We start from the raw sequence: 14,528 nt of genomic DNA on the forward strand, positions 1-14,528 counted from the left end.
TCAGATCTGATACCAAAGTCACCATCACTGATCCCCCAGCCACCCCAACACCACCACTGACTGCCCCCCATTTTCCACATTCCAGCTGGTCGTGCAAATCTCGGCAATAGATAAGGACGTAACGCCGCGAGATGTGAAATTCAAATTCTCTCTGAGCACTGAGGACAGCAACTTCACCCTGACAGATAATCACGGTATGCATCAAAGTAGTCAGCTTGGCTACTGGCAAGGGCAGGGGCACAGTTAGTTGAGTCTTGAAGCACCAGGGTCAAGAACCAAGCCAACCAAGTGGGGGCAAGCCCTCACTGGGGTCTTCAAGTTACAGGATATTTTGTACAACTCCTTACGGGGCTGTGCAATGATCAGAGCTAATCTGGCCAAACTGCCAAGTCCACATTCTCCATAAGATGCTCAGGTCAGCAAGGAATATAGAATAGATATGGGGTGCAGACGCTTGCTCAGTTCACGATCTAGCCAGTGGAGTCCTTCCCACACTGGATCTCTATGCTCAGCACAGCTGCAAATTCTCTATGAATTCTGAGGTCACTATCAAAGAGTCAAAACTGGAAACGTGAAATCCAAATGCCAAGAATACAGTGAACTTTGTCTTATTTCAGCTACAATGACTACTTACCACCAGGTGGCCCCAGGACAGGATCTGGTCCACTCCTCACAGCCCAGAGTCTGTGATATCAGCAGTGCCAGTCAGAGCTTCTGATGAGCATACACTTACAAGAGTGACGATGCTGAGCTGACTGAATTCCAGGCAAAAGTAGGCATGCTTCCGTGGCCTCAGTGGCTTCCTGAGGAAAACAGAAAATCCCTCTTGGGTCTAATAGAGCAATCCTTCACCCAGCACAGAGTAGCGTTCCTGCCTTTCTCTGATGGCAAAACTGTGGCGGATGAGGATTCATTCCTGTATAGAAGAGCCAGTGCTACCTGTGAGGAAGGTCAGGGTCCCTGAAGGTGGAAGGCAGACCCAGGGGATCAGCCACAGACTCATCCTTAAAGAGCCATTCTTAGAGAAAAGGTGGCCACGATGTGTTGACGGTCAATTACAAACCATTCAAACGTTCAGCTGTCTTTAGTAGTAAACAATGTGGCAAAAATACTTGTCACCCCACCCCCCATCTCCACCTCAATCCCACCTCAGAGGGGGTCTGCATTGGCATAGAAAACTTAAGTGCCACCCCAAAGACACCCCATGTACAACCAGGAGGGAAGCCTGTTGGTGCCAGATTCACTTACAGCATGAATGTCCTGTTATGATATTAAGTGAATGTAGTGAGAAATCTCTAATTTCTCTCAAAGTATCAATGGCCATATGGCTATTATTTTTAATTATAATAGACATGGTTACTTAGTAGCAAAATGTAATGAGCTTTCATTTGAAATCTAAAAGACAGACCCCTTTGCTTTGGGAGCTGACCCAAAGGGAGTCAGCTTCCTGAGGAAGCTGACCCTGCAGGGCTAGATAAATCCTGGAGCAGGGAATCCCTAGACCCTCTGGCCACCAGCATCATAACCTCCCAGAAGCCTACAAAAGGCAGATTATCTGGCGTCTGATCATGAAATGTGGGTGTGGGAGATGGGGGGAGGGGTAGGAAAATGGCAGCGAAGGGGGAGCAGGGCTCTGAAAATCTGTTTAAAAATCTCCCTGGGGGATTCTTCAGTACATGGAACCACTGACCGGAGCTGGGAGGGGCAGCCAATATTTGGGCCAAAGCGTATGTGCAGTTCCAGCCTGCCTAGGACATCCTCAGTTACTGTGTCATTCCTTTGGTGCCCCAGGGAACATGTGCATTGTTTTCACTTTCTAATGGATTTTCAGGAATAGCAGAAACAGCCTTCAAAGTTAGCCCAGTGCTGAAAGACTTTGAAAAACTTTATTTTTCCCCATTGTCAAAGCTTGCAAAAATGCATTAATTGAGCCCAAAGAGAACCACCTGTTATTGCAATAGGGTTAGGAAAGAGGAGGTGGGGGTCAGACGTATCAGTTGCCCACAGAAACAGAAGGCAAGGACTTTACATTTTGGCCAAGCCATTCTTTTTTTTTTTTTTTTTTAATTTTTTTTAACATTTATTTATTTCTGAGACACAGAGAGAGACAGAGCATGAGCATGGGAGAGGCAGAGAGAGAGGGAGACACAGAATCCAAAGCAGGCTCCAAGCTGTCAACACAGAGCCTGATGCGGGGCTCGAACTCACAAACTGTGAGTTCGTGACCTGAGCCAAAGTCGGATGCTTAACCAACTGAGCCACCCAGGCGCCCCCTGGGCGAGCCATTCTTAAAGGCGATGTCAAGGCAGCTGCCCAAAATATCCCCTCTCTGGAGGAACAGACCTGCACTCAAATGGCTAAAACATGAGGCAGGGGATACAAAGGGCAGAGAAGCAGACTGCCCATGGGCTGGTGCAGTCACGGAGGGTCCCCTGGAGGAGGCAAGCCACATCATCAGTGTGCACGAGGGGACAGGCACTCTGGAAGCCAGAGCCTGACTCTGCAGCCCCGGTATTTCCAGATAACACGGCCAACATCACAGTCAAGTACGGACAGTTTGACCGGGAGCGTGCCAAGGTCCACTATCTGCCTGTGCTCATCTCAGACAACGGGAGGCCGAGCCTCACAGGCACCAGCACACTGGTCGTGACTGTCTGCAAGTGCAATGAGCATGGCGAGTTCACCTACTGTGAGGAGATGGCTGCCCAGGCAGGTGTCAGCATCCAGGCGCTGGTAGCCATCTTCCTCTGCATCCTCACCATCACAGGTCAGTGCCTACGATGGGGGAGGGAACGATGGTGGGGAGCGCTTCACAGGAGGAGGAAGAGACCAGGGATCCAGGCGCAAGCCTGCTTGCAGCCCATATCCCACCCTGGGCCTCAGGGTTCCGTAGCAGGACAGAGGAATAAAAGCTCTAGCTCCCTGGATGCCAAAAGGTGGGGGTAGATGTGGGGGGAAAGGGAGAGTTCAAGGCCTTTCCCTTACTTTAAAATACCTCATATATGACATCCATTCATTCATTCATTCATTCAGTTTATACGTTTTGAGCACTTACAGCATTCTAGGCACTGTTCTAGGCATTTATTTCCATGAAACCTATTTTGAAAAAAAAATCCTCTTTGGGGGGAAAAAAATAGAAAATTTAAAAAATTCCAGCTTAGATAGCCGCTAGTGGCTTCCTTTCCTTTTTTAGGATTCCTCCAGACTTGATATCTTTTTTTTTTTTTTTTCTCTTGTTTGGGCCTCAGAAATTTTAGGAGCATTTTAGGCCTTGCCTTGGTTTGGGTTACTCAGGAAGCAGACCCTGGGACAAGGACTGGGGTACAAGTGGTTTATTTGGGAAGTGCTCCCAGGAAGCCCTAGAAGGAAGAGGGGAGTGAAACAGGGAAGGGAGGCAGCTGATGAAGGAAGCATTGTCTCGCAAGTTACTAGTGAGGGTCACTGGAGCTCCCTGTCACTGGGGATGGAGAAGCAGCGGGGCACTGTCAGCAAGAGTTTATCCACCAGTTCCCCTCAGCTGACGGTGGGGGGGTTCCTCCCAGTGGAATACATTCTCCTGCACCAGCCCTGAGATGGAGCAGGGGCCGGCCCTCTAGAGGAAAGTTAGAGATCTCCCTGTCACTGAAATGATAGGCCCTGGGGGTGAGGTGGGGTTCCCACGTTATGTCCTCCAGGCTTTTCCTGCCAGTGGCTCTCCTTAGAGGCCCCCTGGGTGTGCCACCTTCCTGAGGCTTCTCTGGCAAAGAGTCTAGACTCAGAACCCCTTTTAATAATAATTAGTAATAATAATGACAATGACATCACCACCACACGTAGAATACACTTAATCTCATAAGTACCTTGCCAAATATAAACAAAGCAGGGAAGCCATCACTTTTATCGACAAGGAAACTAGAGCTCAGACAGGGTGTCCCAGCTTCTCTTACATACTTAACAGTTTGTTAAGTAACTCAAGGCCAGAAGGACAGAGTCTGGGGGATGCTGTGACCTAATTTTAGGAGCTCTCTGTGCCACATGGACCACCCATCCTCAGGGTTTGGTGACCCTCGCAGTCACACCCCTCAGAGCTCTGAGCAGGGTCAGTATCTACACCACTGCCCAACCACGGGACCCCAGGCAAGCCACTCAGCCTCCCTGAGGTCAGTTTGCTTAAGGGTAAAATGGGGAGAATAATACCTGCCCTGAGTGAAATAACACGAGAATGTGTCCAGTATGGAGCCAGCACATATCCAATAGGTGCCCAAGAACAGCTGCCGTGAGAGCCATGGGCAGCATGCCTGCCAGCACCACCGTTATCCAGCAGCAGCAGCAGCACGGCCATCAACAAAACAATGGTTCAGAATCTCCGCACTCCGAATTTCAACTCCATTCCCTTCCCCATTTCTTCTCCAACCTCTGGCCTCCCCACCTTTGCACACAACATAGAAGGATCTGCCACAGTGGTGGGGGAGACAGGAAATGTGGACGTAGGTAGATGGGGTTGAGACTGGCAGGAGAGAATGAACTTAGGGGAGTCCCACTCTGTTCCTCTTCCCCCACCTCCACCAGTGGCTATGACAGCCAGTCAGGACCAAATCCCCAGGGAAGGAGGGTCTGTCCCAAGGGGGCAGGAGGCACGACTCTGACCCACGGAGGGCGGAGGTTGCGGGGGCGGGGGGGGGGGGGGGGGGGGTACCCACAAGGTGTCTAGACCAAACCAACCTCCGCCTTGGCCCAGGTGTCGCTGGGATGCTGGGCTGGCCCGGGAATTTCCAGGGAGGAGGGGAGGACGCAGGTGAGCCCGAGGGCCAGCTGGGCCGGGTCTGACTAGCTCTGGCTCGCTGCAGTGATCACCCTCCTCATCTTCCTGCGGCGGCGGCTCCGGAAGCAGGCCCGTACCCACGGCAAGAGCGTGCCCGAGATCCACGAGCAGCTGGTCACCTATGACGAGGAGGGCGGAGGCGAGATGGACACCACCAGCTACGACGTGTCGGTGCTCAACTCGGTGCGGCAGGGCGGGGCCAAGCCCCCGCGGCCCACGCTGGAGGCGGGGCCGTCCGTCTACGCGCAGGTGCAGAAGCCTCCGCGGCACGGCGCGGTGCACGGCGGGCCGGGGGAGATGGCCGCCATGATCGAGGTGAAGAAGGACGAGGCCGACCACGACGGCGCAGGCCCGCCCTACGACACGCTGCACATCTACGGCTACGAGGGCTCCGAGTCCATCGCCGAGTCCCTCAGCTCTCTGGGCACCGATTCATCCGACTCGGACGTCGATTACGACTTTCTCAACGACTGGGGCCCCAGGTTCAAGATGCTGGCCGAGCTGTACCGCTCAGACCCCCAGGTGGAGCTGGTGTACTAGGGAGACGTGGGCCTCCAGGTCTGGGGACCCAAACCTCTGCAGCGCGGGCCAGTCGGACAACAGGCACTGAGCCCGCAAATTGTAGCACTGACACCCTAGCCCAGCAGCCCTTCTTCGTGGGTCCCAGAGAGTTCACCACCTCGGGTAGCAAACTCCAGGTCCCTGAAATGTCCAGGAACATACTTCAAGTGATAGCTATCCCCTAAACTCTGGAAGATCCAGGCTGGTGTTCTGTCTCGGCTTGGACATCCATAACCCTGTCACCTGGGACCACGGGTCCTACTCAAAGACTTGCTGTGGCTCCTTAAAGCAGCTTATGGTTCAAAAGCCAGGGGGAGATCTTCCCCAACCCCCTCCCCCCTCCCCCGGTGAGGTTGGTGAGATCCTGGTGCCTGTCTGCCTGGAGCAAAGGGCATGGCCTGTGGGGCAAGACTCTCTGCAGCCCAGTCCCACCAGAGACTGGAACCATCCATCATGCCAGCCCTGCTTGAACTTCCTCACGCTCTCCCAAGTCCCCACCACTCCCAGCCTCTCCCCAGGTCTGTCAAGAAGGATGAGTGGGTCCCTTGACAGCTACCAAACTTGGGTCCCGAGGTGACCTCGCTGGCCTACCACACCTGTAACTGCTGTACTGAGCACTGAAAATTCAACCAAAGTCAGGAAAACGGCTTGTTGAACTTTGAAGCAACTGTGAATCCATCCTGGAGGGACAGTGGAGACCAAGTGTGACAGATCATATGCTGAGGGCCACCTGCACACCCACACCCTCGGGAGAGGGCCTGGAGTAGCTGTGACCCCAATTTGAGTCTCATCGACACCCCATCAGTTTTGCCTGGGAAGTGGAGCAGATGTTCCCCAGAGCAGAAGACCTCTCCCCTTATCTTCCTGGCCCAGTCACTCCTTCACTCTCTTTCTCTGTCTCTCTCTCCATCTACTCCTTATCTCTTGACTTGAAGGCCCTCAAGATGTGACCCTCAGCAACTCTGGTCAAAGTCCAAACCCAAACATGACTGCACAACAGAACTGTGTCATTTGCCTTTACGCACCTCATTTGTTGCCACATCTCAGGAAACCCTGGCAGGGCCTCATCCCTCAGGCACACCCTGCCTTGCCCATGCCCTGTGGTCATCTGTGCATCTCCCACTTTCAGCTAAATCTGGAACATTCCACTGCAAACACACCCTGGGGAAGTGGCATCACTCAACGGGAGAGGGCAGGAAAGGAGGCAAACTCCAATTCACGCTTGGTCATGGACTGAGGTTCCCCTCTGGGCAAGGGCCCTCACACTTCAGGAGACTGTAAATAACACTTGACTTTTTTTTTAAACCAATAACTACTATATATATATATATATACATATATATATGTATATATATATATATATATATTTTTTTTTTTTTACTAATAATACTTACATATTTCTAGCTCTCACAAACATATAGAATAAAGGTTTTTGCATAATAAGTGGGTTGCTATTTAGGTTAACAATTTTAATTCAGATTTTTTAGTTGGATGAACAAATTCCTGTAACCTTCTTTTTCCTATCATTGTAGTTATTGCTCTAGTGATAATAACTATATATTGGCCACACTGGTGCATGGGACGTACTGTATTTTTTTATACCTAAATAAAGAAAATTCTTGAAATCCTTTTATTTCTAGAGCTGAATAAGCTCATGTGAAACACATACACACATACACATTATCACCACCACCACCTTCATCAAAAAAGGAACCCAGGGTGCAAGGGGATATTTGCAATTAGGATTTCAGAGACACTCACTCTGTATTGCAGCAAAGAATAATAACAGACACCTAATCCAACCCCCTTTCCTCCCAGAGCCCAATGCCTTCACTTGGCGTCTGTACATGCCCCCCAGTCCTATCTCCACCCTACACAGTAGGCAGGGCCTGTGGAATCTGGAGCTGCCACACCATTTCCATGATGGGGTTAGTGAGAGTCATCAGCAGTGAGGGAGGAAGTCAACCTCTAATTGGCTGATTGACAGGAGTGAACAGGTGGCACTTTATTGGGGTGTCTGGGCCCAATATTGGGGTCCTGCCTTGAAAACCTCACGATCAAAATGAGAAGAAACGTCCTTGTCAGACTCAGGTCTTGAATTGAGGAAGTGGGGGTTGAAGTTCACTTCATCAAGGCCTCTGCTCCTTGACCCCTACCAGCGGGGATTCCTGGGGATTATTTCTTCCAGGGATGGTATTTTGTAAACTGTGCTCTGGATAAACTCTAGTTCCTGGAGCTCTCAGGGGTCAAGTTGTCCTAATTCCAACTTTGCTCTTCCTTTGTGATTGCCTTTTTGATCCATTGGTTATTTGGAATGCATTATTTAATTTTCACATATTTGTGAATTTTTCAAATTCCCTGCTATTATTGATTTCTAATTTCATTCCCTCATGTTCAGAGAACATAATTTTCATGATTTCAGTCCTTATAAATTTATTGAGGCTTGTTTTATGCCTTAACATGTTTCATCCTGTCCAATATTCTGTGCACCTGAGAGGAATGTGTATTCTGCTGCTGGTAGTGGAGTATTCTGTAGCTGTTAGATGTACCAGTTTATAGTGTTGTTCAAGTCTTTTACCCCCTCACTGATCTTCTGTCTAGTTATAGTCTATCCATTATTGAAAGTGGGGTGCTGAAATCGCCCAACTATTATTGTTGAGTTGTCTGTTTCTCCCTTCAATTCTGTCAGTTTTTGCTCCATGTATTTTGAGTCTCTATTGTTAGGAATGTAAAGGTTTCTAATTGTTATATCATCCTGAAGGACTGACGCAGTTAGCGTTGTAAAATGTACTTTTGTATCTGGTAACAATTTTTATCAGTCTATTTTGTCTAATATTAGTATAGTCACTCCAGCTCTCTTTGCTTAGTTTACATAGGATATCTTTTTCCATCCTTTTACTTTCAACCAATATGTGTCTTTTAATACAAAGTGTGTCTTCTGTGGACAAAGTATAATTGGATCATGGCAATTTATCCATCTTACCAATCTCTGCTTTTTGGTTGGCATGTTTAATCCTTTACATTTAATGTAATTACTGATAAGGTAGGATATATGCCTGCTATTTCCTTTTTTTTTTTTCTGTCTCACATCTTTTTTGTTTCTCTGTTGCCCCATTACTGCCTTCTTTCATGTTAAAGAGGTATTTTCTAGTGTACCATTTTAATTCTCTTGTCATTTTTTTACCTTTTTAAAAATTTCTTTAGTGGTTCCCCCTGAGGATTATATTTAAAATCTTAAAACAATTCAGTTAGAATTTTTACCAACTTCAATACTGTACAAAACTTTGCTCCTATATAGCTCTGCTCCCTCTCCCCTCCTTTGCACTGCCCATTGTTGTACATATTACATTTTTATGCATCATATGCCCATCAACATAGATTTATAGTTCTTGCTTTAGGCAGTTGTCTTTTAGATCATAGAGGAGGGGGAAAGTTACAAACAAAAATATATATATTTAAATTTTTATATCTACCTATACAGTTACCTTTACTGGTGATCTTTATTTCTTCATATGGTTTCAAGTTACTGTCTGTGTCTTTTCATTTCAGTGTGAATGACTCTCCTTAATAACTTTTTTCTTAATAAATTTTTTAATGTTTATTTATTTTGAGAGACAGCATAACCAGGGGAGGGGCAGAGAGAGAGAGAGAGAGAGAGAGGGAGAGAGGGAGAGAGAGAATCCCAAGCAGGCTCCACACTCAGAGCAGGGCTCAATCCCACAAACTGCAAGGTCATGATCTGAGCCAAAACCAAGAGTCAGACATTCAACTGACTGAGTCATCTAGGTGCCCCTCTCCTTAGTAATTCTTGTGGGGAAAGTCTGGTAGTGAGAAATTCTCTCTTATTTTGTTTATCTGGGAATTAACTTGTCCTTTATTTTTCCAAAATATAGAATTCTTGACTGATAGCCTTTTTCTTTCAGCAGTGTGAATGTCACCCCACTGCCTTCTGGCCTCCCTGGCTTGATGAAAAATTGGCTGTTAATCTTATTAAGGAAACTCTGCATCTGATAAATCAAATCATTTCTCTCTTACTTAAGGCTTTCAATAGTCTCTCTGTCTTTAATCTTCCATAGTTCCATTATGATATGTCTAGGATAAATCCTAGGACTGTATCTTACTTGGAATTCCTTGAACTTATTGGATGTGTAGATTAATATTTTTATCAAATTTGAAAGTTTGGGGCCATTATCTCTTCAGATATTCTTTCTGCCTCTTTCTTTCTTCTCTGGGACTCTCATTATGCATATAGAGTATGTTTACTGATGTCCAATAGCTATCTAAGGCTCTATTGATTTTCTTCATTCTTTTTGTTGTTGTTGTTCCTCAGACTAGATCATCTCAATTGACCTATATTCAAGTTTACTGATCTTTCTTTAACTCACATCTGCTCTTGAGCTCTTCTCAATTTTTCATTTGTTTATTATATTTGCAACTCCGGAGTTTCTATTTGTTTTTTTTTTTTAATATTTATTTTTGAGAGGAGGGGAGGGGCAGAGAGAGAGGGAGACAGAATCCAAAGCAGGCTCCAGGCTCTGAGCTGTCAGCACAGAGCCCGATGTGGGGCTTGAACTCACCAAGGTGAGATCATGACCTGAACCAAAGTCAGGCACTTAACTGACTGAGCCACCCAGGTGCCCCTTGGTTGTTTTGTTTGTTTGTTTGTTTGTTTGTTTGTTTGTTTGTTTTAATAATTTCTACCTCTTTACTGATTATTCTCTCTTTGGTGAGACCTAATCTTCACATTTTTCTTTAGTCTTTAGACATGGTTTCCTTTAGTTCTTTGAATATATTTTAAATAACTGGATTAAACTCTCTCTAGTAAGTCCAACATCTGGGTTTCTTCAGGGATAGTTTCTATCAATTACTATTTTTCCTATGACTGGGCCATACTTTATGGTTTCCTTGTATGTCTCATAATTTTTTTTTCTAAAGTTGGATATATTTTTTTTTAATTTTAACACTTATTTTATTTATTTTTGAGAGACAGAGTGTAAGATGGGGAGGGGCAGAGAGAGAGGGAGACAGAACTTGAAGCAGGCTCCAGGCTCTGAGCTGTCATCACAGAGCTCGATGCAGGACTTAAACCCACTAACTGCAAGATCATGAACTGAGCCAAAGTCGGATGCTTAAGTGACTGAGCCATCCAGGTGCCCCAGAAAGTTGGATAGTTTAAATAATACAGTGTGGCAACTGTGGAAACCATACCCCCTTGACCTCCAAGGTTTCTTGTTTTTGGTTTTTGTTGGTGCTGCAGTTTGTTTAGTGGCTTTCCTAATGCTCTAAAAGTTGTACTATTTGTTGTGTGTGGTCACTGAAGCCTCTGCTTAATGGTAGTCAGGCAGTGAGTGCTCAGATACCCTCCTTAAATGCCTGGAACCGGGGCGCCTGGGTGGCTCAGTTGGTTAAGCATCCGACTTCGGCTCAGGTCATGATCTCGCGGTCCGTGAGTTCGAGCCCTGCATCGGGCTCTGTGCTGACAGCTTGGAGCCTGTTTCAGGTTCTGTATATCCCTCTCTCTGACCCTCCCCCATTCATGCTCTGTCTCTCTCTCAAAAATAAACAAAGGTTAAAAAAAAATTTTTTTTAAATAAATGCCTGGAACCAATAAATTTCTCAGCACTTGCTAAAAGCCTCTGTGTTTATGTTGTAAAACTCCTTCAAAGTTCAGGCAGGCAGTTTACAACTCAGCCTTAGCCTTCCCTTTCTGATTGCACAGAGCCTTCAAGTCAGCCAGAAGTGAGAACTTAGGGTTCCCCCGGTCTGTCCTGGGCATGTGCAGAGCCCTATACAAGTGAGTGGCCTTTTAGATTTCCAGGAACATGCCAAAGTTTTTCAGAGCATTCTGTGGATAGCTCATTCCCCAACTTTTCCTTTTAAGATTTTTGGTCAGCTGCTTGTTTGTCCCAGCTGTTATCACCACCTCAGGCAGCTGTGATTAAAAGATTATCGCTGATTGTTTTCAACAAATGCCCTCAGGAAGAAAAAAGCTGTTTGCACTGAGCAAATTTCAAGTCAGGTGAAATAAAAGCAAGCTTTCAAATGAGGCCTTCTAGGGACCACCAGACAAGTCAAATAATGACAGTTACCTGAGAATTGGGCTTTGGAGGAGCTCTAACACTGTTCTGCCCCTTTCAGTAGCTGCTATGCTGCTGATTTTCACTCTGATTGTGGGGCTATTGGGTTTCAACGCTACCATAGGGCTGAAGAGAGGGGAATGGAGCTAGGGCAAGTTAAAACACCACAAAGATAGTTGTTTTTACCAAGACTGAGCTGCTTCTCTTGAATAAATACTCCCAGAATTGTTGAAAGACTTTGGTTAATTTTCAGAGTTCCTAAAAAGTTGATTTTGGCAATTTTTTCCAGTGTTCTCATCACTTTTATGGAAGACAGGATTCCTTATTCTGTCATTGCTGTCGGTGTCAACCACCCCACCACCACCACCACCCCGGCTGGTTTTTGAGCTCAGTTTTCTTACCTGTCTGATGTCCAAATTCAGGGGCCTGCCCTTTGAACTCACAGTTGCCCAACCCCTGGAGCTCATGAGATCTGTACACTACCTTTTCCTCTAAGAAGCCTCCCAGGCTTCAAGTTAGCTCCAGATCAGGCAGTTCCTATTCCTCCAACCCTCCAGTGGTGGGGCCTGGCTCTGAGCTCTCAGCCACTCTAGCCACCTCCTCTCTTTGGTCCCTGTTTACCCTGAGGTTGGAGGAGTGATCTTTGTGAAGGCAGGAGGCTTGCCTCTGAATTTGCAACCTCTGGTGGACACCACAGTAGGGCAAAAACCCAGTACTCCCTGGATTCTGCTAACCACACTACACATACTTGCTCCTCCCAACCCTAGGCCCCGGACTGGCAAAAGTGGGCAGAAGCAAGAGAGGCTCAGAGCCCTTCCCTTACCCCAGGTCAAATCTGAGGCTGACATGGCCTTCCTCATTTCACAGAAGACTAAAGTGAGGCCCAGAAAGGGGTGCAATGTGACCAAAGCCACACAGAAAGTTAGAAACTAGAGCTAGAACCTGCCTCCTGATTCCTCCAAAACTGTGAACCTGCAGGAGACTTCCCCAGTCCTGGGCGCTGAAGGCTGGACCAGGAAGCGCTATCCAGGTCTATTGAGCTGGTCACGGAAAAAAATGACCACTTAGGGGCACACGACACAAACAAATGTTCAGCAGCAACCCCAGTACAGCGCACCCAGGTATGCTGATGTGAACCATAGGCTCTGAGAGTTCTGGCCCTTGACAGAGAACCTGGATCACAGAGGCAGCCAAAAAGTCCAGTCCCACAACCCATGTTAGGCTCCCACTCCATCCCTCCCCTCAAGCCAGGCTCTGATGTGGGAGAGTCAAGGACCTAGTTCTCCACCTTCCCAAGGAAATAGGACATGTACAGCTTCCAGCAGTCCTATTGCACGGAGAATCTCAACCCACAGGAAGATGCTAGCCCTGGCTGAAACAGCCTTGGGCTTGTAAGGGTCACAGTACACTGCATAATCCCTCCGGGGCACCAGGGACCCCTCCCTCAGGGTCCACACCCAGCCCTCCAGCTCTGCCCTGGCCTTTCACTAAACCAATCCTGGAGCACAGACTCTGGGCCACAAACAGTGGCCATCCCTGAGTGCCCTGGTTCCAGATACCTCCCAGGTCAAGAATACTTACAACAAATCCTACTGTCCTCAAGGTGTTGAACTGAGTCTCTGATCCTCACAGCCAAAACCCTAGTCCACCCAGCAATCTCCCTTCCAAATATTAGCCAAGATGCACATATAGGGTGCCACAGTGTTAATTTCTGGTTATATACAAGGCAAAAAATTGGAAACAATGGAAATATCCAACAAGAGATTAGTTAGGTAAATTATGGAAGATCCAGTATTAAAAAATACTGGACAGCCATTAAGAGTCATGTTGTCACATGGTGATCTTGAGCTGAACTCAAAGTCAAGCAAAAAGGCAGAATCCAATGCATTATTTATAGTCAGGTCCCAATTTTTTTTTTTACTAGTAGATATTCACCTCCAGGTTTTGGAATTATGAGTAATTTTTTTTCTTCTTAATTCTTTGTTTTCCTAATTTTCTCTATCAGCATGCAATACGCTTATAATCAGAAAAGATGTTACTTTAATGTTAATTTGCAAACACTTTCTTCTTTTTTTTTTTTTAATTTTTTTTTTTTAACGTTTATTTATTTTTGAGACAGAGAGAGAGACAGACCATGAACAGGGGAGGAGCAGAGAGAGAGGGAGGCACAGAATCAGAAGCAGGCTCCAGGCTCTGAGCCATCAGCCCAGAGCCCGACGCGGGGCTCGAACTCATGGACCGTGAGATCGCGAGATCGTGACCTGAGCTGAAGTCGAACGCTTAACCGACTGAGCCACCCAGGCGCCCCGCAAACACTTTCTTCTAATTGCAGATATAATAAGCAGTTTATCTCTAAATATCATTATTTACCATTGAGTTTTTGTTTTAAAAAAATGTTTGAGTTTACTACTATTAAAGCAACACTTTTTGTTTTTTAAATTAACCAAACTGCTTTAAAAACCATTGCTTTTGAACCAGACAAAACTATTGCTGGAAGGTTTATTAATTTTATTGGATTTTTTTTTTTTTTTTTTTTTTGGAAGCATTTATTTGAACTTGGCCATGTGGGACCTGCACCTCTTAGCTTTTGGAGTTTTTTAACACCAAATTTCTAGCAACTTTCTGGATCAGAGCAATTACAGTCCATAAATGAGGAAAACCTGGTTTTCCAGTCAGGTGATCCTCGTGATTCTGCAGTGCATAGAAATACCCTACAATACTCTTTCTCAGAGATATAAGAAAAAAAGTTGGGACCAACTTTCCACAGCCCCTCCAGAAACCACCTGGGGATGTCTGGGAGAGCTGAGTGTGCACCAACACCCAAGAATTTCACACGACTTTGCAATGTGCTTTTCTGGCTTGGGGTGTTTAAAGCGCAATTAACTTATTGCGCTCCTGTGTAATGGTTGCTGGAGGGATGTTTAATGATGTTGCGCAGGAAGCTGTGCAAGGGAGTTTTGTTTACTGATGGGACTCTGAGCAGGAAGTGAGTCTTCCTATCAAAGGGAAAAAAACAGAAGTCTACCTTTGAATTCAAGGAAATAGGGAAGGCTTTTTCTGACTGAGCATAAGGAGACCTTCAGGCATAG

The 14,528-nt window shown here is 46.5% G+C and overlaps 1 protein-coding gene and 1 long non-coding RNA gene across 2 annotated transcripts in view; one reads left to right on the plus strand and one right to left on the minus strand.

Annotated features, from left to right (window-relative positions):
- Positions 1-4,979, minus strand: part of LOC122208901 — a 481,315-nt gene extending 476,336 nt beyond the window's left edge. Inside the window, exons 1-2 of the long non-coding RNA XR_006197370.1 lie at positions 4,702-4,979; positions 635-803 (exon numbers count right to left, since the gene is read on the minus strand). This is a non-coding gene — a long non-coding RNA (uncharacterized LOC122208901). The remainder of the gene's footprint in view (positions 1-634; positions 804-4,701) is intronic.
- Positions 1-6,991, plus strand: part of CDH5 (cadherin 5) — a 34,007-nt gene extending 27,016 nt beyond the window's left edge. The window contains exons 10-12 of the mRNA XM_042920352.1: positions 86-194; positions 2,522-2,767; positions 4,827-6,991. Coding sequence (XP_042776286.1) covers positions 86-194; positions 2,522-2,767; positions 4,827-5,341 — 870 coding nt within the window. The 3' untranslated portion in view covers positions 5,342-6,991. The remainder of the gene's footprint in view (positions 1-85; positions 195-2,521; positions 2,768-4,826) is intronic.
- Positions 6,992-14,528: the final 7,537 nt, after the last annotated feature.

This window comes from Panthera leo, chromosome E2 (genome assembly GCF_018350215.1).
Source record: "Panthera leo isolate Ple1 chromosome E2, P.leo_Ple1_pat1.1, whole genome shotgun sequence".
Lineage (NCBI taxonomy): Eukaryota > Metazoa > Chordata > Mammalia > Carnivora > Felidae > Panthera > Panthera leo.